This window comes from Tetrao urogallus, assembly GCF_951394365.1.
Source record: "Tetrao urogallus genome assembly, chromosome: 1".
Taxonomy (NCBI): domain Eukaryota; kingdom Metazoa; phylum Chordata; class Aves; order Galliformes; family Phasianidae; genus Tetrao; species Tetrao urogallus.
Window position 1 is genome coordinate 178,948,040 of NC_136813.1, and position 13,595 is coordinate 178,961,634.

The 13,595-nt window shown below is 44.7% G+C and overlaps 1 protein-coding gene across 2 annotated transcripts in view; it reads right to left on the bottom strand.

The window, feature by feature from the left end:
• Positions 1-5,890: 5,890 nt before the first annotated feature.
• Positions 5,891-13,595, bottom strand: part of ABCD2 (ATP binding cassette subfamily D member 2) — a gene marked incomplete at both ends in the record, with an annotated part of 41,269 nt that continues 33,564 nt past the window's right edge. Inside the window, 3 exons of one of the 2 annotated variants that reach the window (XM_079542064.1) lie at positions 5,891-6,101; positions 9,064-9,189; positions 9,891-9,975. In XM_079542064.1, the coding sequence (XP_079398190.1) occupies positions 5,891-6,101; positions 9,064-9,189; positions 9,891-9,975 (422 nt within the window). Of the gene's footprint in view, positions 6,102-9,059; positions 9,190-9,890; positions 9,976-13,595 lie in introns of those variants that run through there. The other variant, XM_079542065.1, reaches the window with a different exon arrangement.

Below are 13,595 nucleotides of genomic sequence, written 5' to 3' on the forward strand. Positions count from 1 at the left end.
TAACTGACACAAACCTCCATTCCAGGTGCCGAAGCACGCGGCCCTTCAGCTGGCACGTTCCAGGGGGTTTCTCCCTTGGACTGGTTTTTCCAAGCTCACCCAGTCTGGTTATTTCCTGGGTCCCAGCCCAGGCCCAGTCAGCTCCTCAGCTCAGGACGGCCACCGGCCACATTCTCCTTCCTTTCTAATTACCTCTTTCAAAATGGATTCTTTGCACACACCAAACTTGCGCTGGGTGGGTGCAGTGTTTCTTACACTTCACTGCTGCCTTGGCTCAAATGGTCTCATTTACATGAGGTTAAAGCCACTAATTTAAAACATACAAAGCAGGTGCCGCAGAAAGCCGTCATCAGAAAGAAGGCCATGGAGAGACAGCGAAAGGGGTTCAGCCTGATATTCCCCACTTACCAGAAAATTCCAGCCGCGAGAAGCCTCTCAACACCTCAGAGTATTTCCTGAGTCTGCTTGGCCCCTCACCCTGCTGCCCGTTTCTTCTGGGAATGACCCCCTCAGGCAGGGCACTAGGCTCCACTGCCCTACAGCCAGCACACACATTTCTCATGGCTCACGCCCTCTCAGAGCGGATGCACTGGGAGGGAAGCATGGGGAGAAGCCTTCAGCCACTGAACATCACATCACAGGAATCATACAAGAACACAGCAACAGAACAACAACAGAACAACAACAGAATCTTACAAAGATCATAGCAAGTTTGTGGATGATACCAAACTGTGTTATGGTCAGTATGCCTGAGGGATGGGACGTCATCCAGACAGGCACAGACGGGCTCCAACAGTGGGCTCAAGTGAACCTCATGAGTCAACAAAACCAAATCTGAGGTCTTGCACTTGGGTCGTGGCAACCCCTGCTATCAGCAGGAACAAGCTGGGGAATGTAAGGATAGAAAGCAGCCCTGCGAAAAAGACCTGGAGGTGCTGGTGGATGGGAAGTTGGACATGAGCCAGCAATGTGCCCTTGCCAACCATACCCTGGCTGCATCAAAAGCAGCAAGGCCAGCAGGGCAAGGGAGGTGATCCTGCCCCTCTGCTCTGTGAGACCTCACCTGGAGTACCGTGTCCAGATGTGGAGTCCTCAGTGCAGGAGAGACATGGACCTGCTGGAGTGTGTCCAGAGGAGGGCCACAAAAATGATCCAAGGGATGGAACACCTCTCCTATGAGGACAGGCTGAGAGCTGGGGCTGTTCAGCCTGGAGAAGAGAAGGCTCCAGGGAGATCTGAGAGCTGCTTTTCAGTATCTAAAGGGGGGCTGTAAGAAGGAAGGGGACAGACTCTTGGACGGCAGCCTTATCTAGGAATGAAACACTTGTTTTAACTTGCAAACATACAACACCCACCCCTAGCTTTCCAGCCCCAACCCAGAGATGAGCGCAGGAAGGGGCTTCCAAAGCGCACACAGGTCACGACTGCTTTGTGAATGATTCATAAGGAATGCTAAAAACAAAGTAAATGCAACATGTTTTATTTGACATTGGAATAAATTACAACTGTAAAGCATGATTTATTGCTTTATAAATTGTCTGCTCTTAAAAGGCATTAATATCAAACATAAATGAAACAAAGACACATTCGATTAGCAGTTCAGTTCTCTGAAGCTTTATGAACAGCTCAGTAGAGTGATTTCATTCTGTATACGACTGAAATCTCAGATCACAGGCTCATAAACTCGGCTTTGACATGCATTATGATCATTCAGACATACTGAGGGGACTGTAGGTGTGTTTGTTCATTTGCTTTAGGATATAATTTTTATTGCAATTTTCCCTAAAATATCCCACTGAATATCCAGTCCTTCATTCCTCACTCAAACACAGATCCCACTGATTTAAAAAAAAATACTTAAAGGATGCTTAGTTTTTTCTGCTCCTGCAGAAGAAGAGTTTTCAAATCTAAAACCAGAAATAGCGTGGTCCCAAAATGAACTTTTCCTAGATTAAAACCCTTAAGTCCCATGCACAGAGTGTTTTCTCCCACTTTGATTCTGGAAAAAAAAATCCCATTATTATCTGAATTAACTGGGAATTAAATTATTGAATCACCATTTTTATTGCACAGTTAATCCCTGCTTGAGACTGGTATGAATTTTGCTTAGCACCTTCACTCGTCCAGGAACAGACCCAAGAAAGCCCAGTGCTGGGGCATGAGAGGATGCTGGCAGCAGGCTGGGTGCGCCTGGCTCTTTGCAAAGTACAGCCCTTGAAAGGACTTCAAGGGCAGAATCTGCCCAGCTCAGCAAGATGTAATGCTGAGAAGGTAAGCCAAAAAGACACTTCCTTGGCTTCCTGGGGAGCCACAGTTCCTGGAAGCCAGAGAAAGAATGGACTCTTGTGAATAACTCTCATTGTACCAAGGAAAAGGATTCCACTGAGGCATGCCGCCCTGCTCTGGCCCTCTCTGGGAGTGCTTTAACAAGCAGCTGCTCCTGTATGCTGGCTGCAGAAGAGCATCTCCTTGTGCTACTCCCCCAGGAAAGAGTGTGACCCTGTGCTTGCTTTTCTGGCTGTGTCCAAAGCAGCACAAAGTAAGTTGGCTCATGTCCCTGACAAAGGGCAAAGTTCTCCAGAAATGAAACTCCTATCTACATGAGACTCCTATCTATATCAGCACTTGGAACAAGCCAGAGAGCTTGCAGAAAAAATCTGCAGGGCAGCTTCTCTTCAAACTACAATATCAATTTTAAGATGTATGAATCACCAGTACAGAAAATCCTTCTAAAAGTGGCTCAGCATTACTCAGACAGCTCCTATTTAGAGAAGGTTCCTCTCCTATCAGCACCCTTGTGCTCTTTTCATGCCTGCAAGAATGCAAACAGCAGAATGGGATGCTGGTTTTTGTTACTGTGTTACTGAACAGGAATGGCCAATCTATTACTGGATCCAAGAAATACATATCAGACTTCAAGATTACACTGATTCTAGTGCAATTTCAGTTTTCAATAACATTTCATCAGTCACGATGCATGTTCTATGCAGAATATCATTAAAAACAAACAAACAAACAATATTTCTCCTTCTAAGCAGTTCCCACGGAAGACCTGTTCTGTTGGGCCATAATACAGAGCCAGCATTGATCTCTGCAGGGCAGTACAGCAGATTTGGGGCGCTGTGCCCACCAGCGACAGCTCCCAACAAGTCAGGTGCCATTGCAGTGCTTTGCTGGAAGATGGGAACTATACTTGGGAGCTGTGCTGAACTGGGCCAAGCACTCAACATTTTTCAGTGTCCTCCTCACATAGGGATGAGCCTGGTTTAGCTCCCAGCCACACAGTAAAGTGCATCACGGAGAGGCGGGAAGCAACGGAGCCCGTTCCTCTACCTCAGCTCCTGCCTTGGGAGAATCTTGTGGAAAAGTGGTTTTGTGGCTGCTTTCTGCCAGCAGGACGGTACGTTGCAGCTGCAACAAGGGCACGCACATGGTGCACACCTGATTCATCACAGTGGTTCAGAAACGTAGCTCAGAAATGCACAAGCCTTTGAAATCATCAGTCATCTCATTTACGTTCACCCAGAACAGATTCTTGGCTGACTTCTTTCTTTCCTTAGCAGATATGGATTTCTTTTGAAGATGAGAAGCAGGAAAGCTTGCCTTCAGGGACAGGCAGAGACACTCACAAATCAAAACGCACGCACACATCATCCACCACATCAGTGACCTCTAGTCTGCACTCTACAACACAACAGCTTATTGTTTGAACCTTCACTTCTCATCCCTTTCACAGATTCTCAGGACTGATCTTTCCTCTTCCAGTGAGAAGTTCAGTGAGGACTCTATAGCAAAAAACTAACCAGAGGAACAAACTGTTGCCACCAATGCAATGCAGGATTGCATTCAAGCCATGGACTCTAGAGGAGCAGGGTGAGGACCTGAGTTATTCCAGGTTCTGGTCCAGCATGCAGCAAAAAGGGAGACAGCCTCACGGTTACTGTGCTGGCGTTGGGCAGACAGAGTTAATTCCCTACTGATCACACCCTCCTCTTGTGCTTGAAGTCACCAGGAAATGTAAACAGTCTGTATTAACAGACTGTTCAAACATACCCAGCAGAATGGCAGCCTCCAGACAGCTGAACTCCCAAGCAAAGACACTGACAAAGGCATCACCTCTGAAATGATGAGATGCCAACCCAAAGCCTTTTCTCCAGCACTGGTGCTGAGCACCTCCCTCTGAGATGTGAATGCTGCTCTCCTATGAAAAGCTGTCCATGGCATTCAGTTCTGAATACAGTTCAGAAAATATCCCAGTGCATTTCTCCTCTCTCAGCAATTCTTAACAGCTTATGCATTGCTCCTTCTCAGAGTAAGTCGCCAGAAAGAAATCTTCTAAGGAACGAACAACTTCAGGATTGCTACATCTCCTCTAAGGCATTTACCTACAGCAGATGAAAGACCTGCAAAGTCTCTTGCCTGAGCTACTCCTGAGCTGCCCATTTCTGAACAGCTTCCAGCAATGGAGGAGGAAAGGTCTGTGCACACTTGCACAGTCTCCCCATCCAAACATGTGCTGCCGCCAAGGAAGCCAATGGGCCACAGTAAGCATTTTGTCAAGACTGGCAGTGCACTTGCAGGGATCTCTCAAAATCCATTCCCACCTTTATTTCTAGTTCACCGAGTTTGGCCTGCAGCACTCAGGCCAACCCTGAGCTCCAGAGGGATCAGCTTGAAGCCCCTTCTGACTGCCTGGGGACATGGCTCCTACTGAACTGGGCAGCCAATGGCACAATCAAAGAGCACATCTGGAGCAAGGCTGCCACTGGTGCATTTTCTTCTCTGCTCTGCTCACAGGGAGCACAGTGTTCGTCCACTCTAACAAAACATGGCAGGCATCAATTAGTGGTTATAAAATGCTCTAAATTTTCACAAACCTTTGTAAGCACTGAACATTTTAACTGGCAGGACAGCCATGCCTGAGAATTCAGTGTATGTTTAGAAACAGACACGCTGTCCTACAGTTCTCATCACAAAAGGTCTCACGGAACAAACATGTGCCTACACTGAGATTTTACCAATGGAGGAACCAGATCAGAGGTGCACACTGGCTGGGTCAGGCCCATGAAGCAGATGAATGACTCAGTGAAGAAAAACAAGGTCTCCTAATGTTAGGCCCAGTGCTCCATCCGCCCACCAGAGATTACTACACAGGGGACAAGTACCTCCCCAGAGGGACGGATATAGCACCAAGGGCAAAGAGCCTTTGAAGTTGAGCATCGCAGCATAAAGTACAGCACGTGCATATTACATATTTAGCTCCATCCTTGTTTCTCTTGTCACAAGGGCAGTAGTTTGTCAAGTCAGTTATCTTCTGGTCAGCCTGTTGCATTACTTCCTATGGAGATGCAGACAAAGACGTGCACGCTACTCAGTAGTAGAAAAGTTTTGTTTCACGTGGGCTGAAAGTTTCTTATACCCAAATGAGATTTTTGCATGCATCCACATACTCACCCAGATGCTGCCTCTGCTGTGCTCCATGCCTGAGTGTCATGCCATGTTTGCTCTGCGTAGCAGGCATATCATACGCACACAGTAACCTGGTACAAGAGCTCATTCTGCAGGCCGAGTCTCAGGCCAAAACTCACCTACAAAACCTAAAAGTGTTGCTACTTCTTTGCAGTGAACTGGGCTTTCACTAGGAATTAACATAAGCTGCAGCGACTAATCTTATACTCGGTGCCCCTGCTTGTTTTCCTTTCACAGTTCAACCACTTTCTTCCTTAACACTGAAATGCTGAAGTCTTACATAGCATTCTGAGCATTATTCTCTGCTGGCTGTATTTCTCTATGCTCCAAGCCTCTAGCACAACGCATGCAAAGGATAATGTCTGAACTTGTAATGCTTTTAACTAAAAAAATACTTCTAAAAACATAAAACATAAATTATTCATTCTTCTTTGTCCATTGTTTTGAGCACTGAGTCTTCTCCCAAGATTTTACACAATTCATTCAGTCTGTGCTGCATTTTAGGAATTCCTGCAAGTTGGGACTCCAGTCTCTGTTTTTCCTCACTCAGTGACAAGCGGACGTCCGTGTTCAGCTGTTCAAAATGCCAGCCTCCTTGTCCATCAAACTGCAGCAAGTGAGTGTGATACTTCCTGCATTAGAAAATAATGCATCAGTAATGGCTCATTTCTGCACACCAGTCTGGATGTTTGTGTCTATTCTCAATGGTGTCTCTCAGGAAGCTGAGTGCAGGAAGCTGCAGTTCTGGATAACTGGGTAAGAGTCTCGCAAGCTCTTCAGTGACTCATATACCTAGGACACTCCTTTGTGGGGGGTTTGGGCATCTCAAATCCAGTCACCAGGACTTCCCCAGGCCATCACCACTGGTGTCATTACAGATATCTACCACATAATGCCTGATGAGCATTCCTCCCAGCTTCAGTCTGCTGCACACCAAACAATCCCTTCTCTTCAGAAGAAAGAAATAGAACAGGTGCCCCAGTTCATTTTATTTATTTCTCTTTGCAGGAGATGTTAGATCTCCTTAGAAGAAAATACATTCAGGCAAGCATCGTGCACCTGACGCTACTGACAAAACTGGTTTGTTCAATTTATACCTCAGTTTGTTCCCCTGCATTTTATAATTCAAGGAAAGGCTGGATGTTGTGCTGAGGGACATGGTTTAGTGGGAGCTATTGGGAATAGGTGAATGGTTGAACTGGATGATCTCTTAGGTCTTTTCCAACCTTGGTGATTCTATGATTCTATGAGGTGATTGTTCCCCTATATTCAGCACTAGTGAGGCCGCACCTCGAGTACTGTGTCCAGTTTTGGGCCCCTCACTGCAAGAAAGATATTGAGGCCCTGGAACGTGTTCAAAGGAGGGCAACAAAGCTGGTGAGGGGTCTGGAACACAGGCCATATGAGGAGAGGCTGAAGGAGCTGGGAATGTTCAGCCTGGAGAAGAGGAGGCTCAGGGGAGACCTCATTGCTCTCTATAACTTCCTGAAGGGAGGTTGTAGTGAGCTGGGGGTCGGCCTCTTCTCTCGTGTCATTAGTGATAGGACCAGAGGGAATGGCTTCAAGCTACGGCAGGGGAGATTCAGGCTGGACATTAGGAAGTATTACTTTTCAGAAAGGGTGGTCAGGCACTGGAATGGACTGCCCAGGGAAGTGGTGGAGTCACCGAGCCTGGGGGTGTTCAAGAAAAGGCTGGATGTTGTGCTGAGGGACATGGTTTAGTGGGAGCTATTGGGAATAGGTGAACGGTTGGACTGGATGATCTCTTAGGTCTTTTCCAACCTTGGTGATTCTATGATTCTATGATTCTATAAGGTGGGATAAATAAACTTCCAGTCCTAAAACACTGCAAGGAGTCAAACTAAAAGTCTGTGCAAGAGTCACAGACCTTTCAGTGAGTATCAAGGTGTGTGCACTACAAATATTCAAAGGTGTGCGTGTGGGGGGGGTTTGCCAAGACCTGACAAGACATTTATCAGGAGGTGCAAGAGGAAGAGCAGAGAGCTCCCTCAGAGCTGCCGTTACAACTGTGCAATTTATCACTGTAAATTATAGAAGATGAAGCACATCATGAAAGGGCAATTATAAATCCCATGCGGGGAATGTGACAGTTTAATAAACTCAGTAGCTTATGACACGAGGTTCAAACAAGATTCAGCTCTAGGCTTACACTCACCACTTCTTGCATATTAATCTTTGAGACACAAAATATTTAGCCTCCCTACTTTTTTTCCCCATTAAAAAATAACAATAATAATAAAATCAGGAAGCCAAGAGAGCTGACTAAGACATCTAATTGTGGTGCTCCAGGAAGGCAGCCAATGTTCTGAATGAAAGAGCAAATATTTCATGGTATAATCTTAAGGAGTTAAGCAGCATGTGACCCTTATACAGTGCAGTCTCTATGAAAGTATATCTGAATGAAAGACATTTGATCCTTGTTTCTGAATACTCAGAACTTGCTCTTTGTTTCTCAATAACAAGGTCATCACATCCCACCTAGCCACCTGCTTTTATCAGTTCTTGCTCCCTGCAAATTGTCAGATTTCCAATAGTTTCAGTAACACTGTGGAGGCTACAAGAGCGATTCCAAACTTTTCCGAACAGCATGAGTACTAAGAAATAAGAAATGTCCATGGAAATCTGAATTCCAAGATCTTTCTCACCAGTTCTTTCGCATATTTTCCCACTGCACTATCACTACTTATAGGTGGAATACTCTCAAATACTTGTTTTCTTGAGCAGTGGTTTTGAAATAATCCCAGCCTCCACCATCACTGTCTCCACAGAGGAAGAATGAACGCTCAGAAAACATTTTCAGAGAAGCAGAAACTGCTACAATTTTGTTTCTTTACGGTGACAAATTGGTAATGTGCTTTTTTGTCATCGGCTTAAAAAAGCAAACAATGTGATAATGGAGACCAAGGACTTGAGTACTGATAATCTCAGCTGATGTCAGCTTACACCCTCTTATCTCCATTTTCCCTTTGAAGTATTTGGTTGTTTTAGGTATTCACCAGCTATATTTCCTTTGAGGGTCTCCATACTAAGTACTACCTCACTAGAACATACTTCTCGTATTTCTCTTTTTACTATAAAATCACATTTTGAAAGCTCACAGGCCCTGCAGATACAGAACACTGCTGAAGTTAAACCAGTGGATGTATCAATTCCTATGAAAGAACAAAGAGCAGGTAAACCACTACTTGCCATGTTTCCCATCTTCTCCCAAGCACTGGTAAACTTCCCCAGGCCAGCTCATGTACCTTGTCATCTTTGAAGAATAATATGGTGATGAGTCGTGGCTGTGGTGTAGTGGACTAATTAACTGCCTTTCAGCTACCTGTGTGTTGCCATTTATAGTTAATAACTGGCACAAATTTAAAAAAAAATGAGAGGGAGGAGTAAGTGTGTCTCAAATAATGAAGAGAAATGAATGGTAAATGCATTTACATTGTTATTATTTTAGACAGATTATCTTACAAAGTGCAGTAGATATTGATTAAACAACTGCCCTAATACAGAACAAAGGCCAACCCATGTCTGCCAGAAAGCTGAAAGCAAGGCCCCTCACAAATTCCTGGCCATACTTACCAAAGAGAAGGTCTGTGTGTTATAGAAAGCAGGGATATCCCGGCAGCTTTTGCAGCTTGGAATATCTTTCCTTCAACATCAATGCTTACAGCACTCGTGCATTCATCCAGCAGTGCATATTTTGGCCTTTCAAAAGTAAATAAAGGACATAAGTCATCTATGTTTTGGACAGTATTCCTACACATTTAATTGAGAGAACAGTAGAAAGTAGCTGTTTTTTGCAGGAAAGCCACTTCTCATCTGCAGTTGGAAGCCAGCTAGCACCATCAGGTACAGATGTGGCTTCCAGGAAAAATGTGTTTTATTTCCTGGTCCATCTGAGCACACAGTGCTCTAACTCCTGTGTCCCAGTTTGACCTGGTATTACTCTGTTCTGTCAACAGGCCATGCAATAACTACAGCCAGCTCACAGAGTCTCAATTCACTGCTGTGCACTGACTGCCTTTGCAAGGTTTCCAGTCTTAAAAATAAAATAAAACCTGGAGTTTGGCTTTCCAACTCTCACAAGCTCTAAAGCCGACAACCAGTTTTCTGCAATACTTGTAGGACAGATGCAGGGATGATATTTGTGCCTGATTAGATAAAGAAAGAAACATTCACAGAATGTAATGCCACGTTTGCTAAAAGCAAAGTTTAAGTAAGAAGCACTACCCAAGCTACAAGGTGAACTTGCATGAATAAATGACAAAGTATGCAGTCCTATACCACAGTCTAGAAGTACTGCACATTGTATAGAGATTACAGGCTACTGCTGCTCAAACTACTAGAGCAAACCTCCCAAACTCCTCCTCATTTTCAGATATTAAAGAACAAATCAAAATGCTTACTTATGATAAAACATACGAGCCATGCCCATCCTTTGTTTTTCTCCTCCTGATAAGACATCTTTCCAATCCATGATGGCATCCCAGCCTTATAAAAAAATGCAAACAAAGCATGTCAGGACAACATAGGTTTGTGATGAAAATACACCTTCACCTGCAACATCTCTGCAACCCCCAACTAAAGTAATAAAGTTCAGGGTTCTGGATCACATCTGAAACACTTCAATGCCTTTCCACTGGCACTCCATTGGAAAGAAGTCCCAAATGTCACGTCAGTGTTGAAAGCAGAATTTAGATTCTCCCAGTTAGAAAACTTGACTTACTATCTCTGTGAACAGACATCACTGACATATGTATAACTAACCATTTTTCTGCCACATTTTTGCTATTCCTTCTTGAAATGCACGAGTGGAAATTCAAAACAAATTCAGCATATGAAAGGAAATAAATGTAAAGAACATAAGCAGCAGTGTCAGATTAGAATGCTTATTGTCTGGCTCCTCTCACTGCTGTGAGTCAGCAAACTTTGCAGGAGCACAGACACAGACACACAGATGCATTCCCTGTGCCCAGACAAGCAGCCAACGTACAAAGCAGAGCACACAGACAGGAGCATTTTGCATACAAACTTCCTGATATTTTGGATTTAGAAGTGACCCACAGCTGTTACAACACTGAGTATTCTTATTTAATATTCTGCACAGCCTCTAAATGATTTTCTTTTTCATCACTTTCAGACACATGCAACAGGGTGGTGAGGAGCTTTACCTGTGATGTTACAGTGGACGTGTGTTTCTGTGAGTATTATGGCATGGCTCATTCCAACTCACGAAAAACTATCTTCAAATACCAAATCACAGCATTAGAAGTAAGTTTCTAGTTAATCCATAGACAGAATAGCAAAACAGCAAGTAAGGGGAGTTTTGAAATAGAGTGGGGACACAGAGAAAATCTGGTGAGACACTTCTCTCACTTATCATTTATTAATGAGAATAAGAGCCAAGTGAAGAAAATGCCATTTTTCCCAATCAGCTCAGAAGCACCGTAACTAAAAAATGAACAGTGCAAATAAAACCCCTTTTCTGAAAACAAACAGTTGCCAGAAAACACTATGAGCAAAGTCAAGCAAGCAGGGAAATGATCATCCCTCTGTACTCAGCACTGGTGAGGCTGCACCTCGAGTGCTGTGTTCAGTTGTGGACCCCTCATTACAAGAAAGACATGGAGGCCCTGGAATGTGTCCAGAGAAGGGCAACAAAGCTGGTGAGGGGTCTGGAGCACAGGTGCGATGGGGAGCGGCTGATGGAACTGGGATGATTTGGTCTGCAGAAGAGGAGCCACGTGCAGTGCTTTCTGCCAGCTGGCTCCCAGCAGAGATGAGGCTGTGTAATGGTCATCACCCTGACCAGTTCTGGGACAGGGGAAGGATACACAGAAGCTGTGTGTGATGATTGGTCCTGATACTGGGACCACACAGAAAGCTGTAGTGCTGCTTCACCAGAGCTTCCAAAGAAAGATTAAAAAATGCCTGGAGCACTCCTTTTTGATAAAGAGCGCAAGAGAAATGTCCTTCATGAAAACCAAAGAAATAGTTACACTTCCAAAGGCAATGCTCGTGCTACTGTTTATACTTTCTTGGTTTAAAGCTGATAAAACAGATGAGCTCCGGGGCTGTGCTGTGATGGAAGCTTTGGATTTCAGCAAGGGTGTGGGTGGGCGCGCATGTGTGCACGTGCCCATGGAAGCAGCACCCGTGTTCTGATCAGCTGGTTTATGAAGGATTAGCAAGAGACAAAAATAGAATGAGGTTCAGGAAAGGGACGCAAAATGGAAAGGAAATATCACTTGTCAGCAGTCATTCTATTCTTTCCTCAAAGGGGTAAGATCTAGCCTCAGCTCACCAGGATAGAAGGGTCAGGTCTGTGGTCCCTTCAGCTTATGTTCTACTTTAATATCAGCAGTGCATCTTGCCTCCTTCTACCTTGCTCCCTCCCTCAACTTTCTTATTCACCATTGTTATGTCTTAGAAAATAGATAAGGACTCCACTTTAGTATTATCCCTTTGCAATTTTAAAAATGATTTTCTAATATCTGGACAATTTCTTCTGAACACTTAGAAATCTAACAATAAACCAGCTTACTAAGGTGCATTAACAGCAATGCACCTGCTTGTTTCTCTTTTCTTTCTGCAGGTCAGTAAAGAATCTCAGTGTTCTGGAAGTATCAGCCAAGTCAGGGGCTTTCATCACCCACAGCTACATCCATTTTACAAATGAAGAAAAGAAATGGCTTGTCTATGAATGCAGCACAAATCTCTAAGGCGGTACAAATGTAATCCTGGCATTCAGCACCCAAATTCCTCACCCAGCCTCTTGGTACACACAGCTTTCGACTGCATGCGAGAAGATGTCACTGTGATAAACGCTAGATGCCTCAGAAATGCCTTCTGCAACCAGTAAGACAAAGAGCATGTGCAGTGTGCTCAGGCAGAGGAACAGCACTAGAAACTGATAGAAACAGTAGAAATTAGTGATTGCCTCCTGATAGCAGCAGCTCATTTTCTTGCATGGTCTCTTTTGTAATTCCTTTTTCTCAATTTTCTTAAGAAAAAAAAAAGGGTTACATTTGGGTTCTGTAATGCTATGCATCCCGTGTCCTCATGCATCCCTGCACCTACATGCAAGATCAATCAGCTGCCAAAAAAATAGCAATGTAGAAGTTCCTTTTCCTGAGCTCATCAGATATGGACCGGAGGATTGCAGAATGATAGGAGAAAGGCTACAGCAGCAAACTGCAGTCAAAGAGGCTGCCCCAATGAGTTTCTGAACATGGAGCCTTTCTCAGTATACGTGTCCCCAGGCAGCTGTCAACAGGAAGGCAGTCCTGGTGCTTTGCAGGATGAACGTACAAAGGGAAATCCTGAGCTGAGGAAGGCACAACGAGACAAGCAATTGCATGAGCCCAGCTCAGTGCGGCACTGCAGGGATTTGTGGCTCTTCAGAGCAAATGGAAAAGCTGGTGGAGCATGCCAGTTACTGCCAGTGCCATTAACAAAAGCAAATCCAGGGCTAAAATGATCCAATGGAAAAATCTCAGAGAGAGAAAATCTACTTGTCATGTGTTTATATGTGGCTTAGCAGGAGGGTTCCTTGGACAAGACCCAAACTTGTGACAAATGCGCACAATAATGAGCAATAATTATAATCTGGGGTGCTGAGAAACCATAAACAGGTTGAACTTGTTCAGTACTGTCATCAGCCCTAAGCAGACAGGCCTGGCCCTGCATGCAGCACGCTGCCTCACGCACTCACGGCTTCTTTCATGCGACAGGCTACCAGGCACCCATGGCTCCCATGCTAGTGACATGCGCTAAGTATACAGGGGTTTCTAGAGCAGGTCAGCAAAGGAGCCACTCCACGCACATCCATGCACATCTCCATACTACTCCTCAGGTTTCTGGATGTGCATTTGCCTCCCACACTGCATACAACCTTACTTGTTACCCTCATGTTGCATGCAATTATTGTGCTGCTGTAGCTAGCAACGTTCCAGGTGTTGATGGGGGACCTCAGTGATAGCATTACTAAGTAGCGTTAGCATCACGCACAAAAGCTTCTTCACGCTGCCTCACTGCACCCAGTACATTGCAATCCTAAATCACTGTAATTCTCTTCAGCTTACACCAAGTTTGCTGCGTTTTAGATGAGA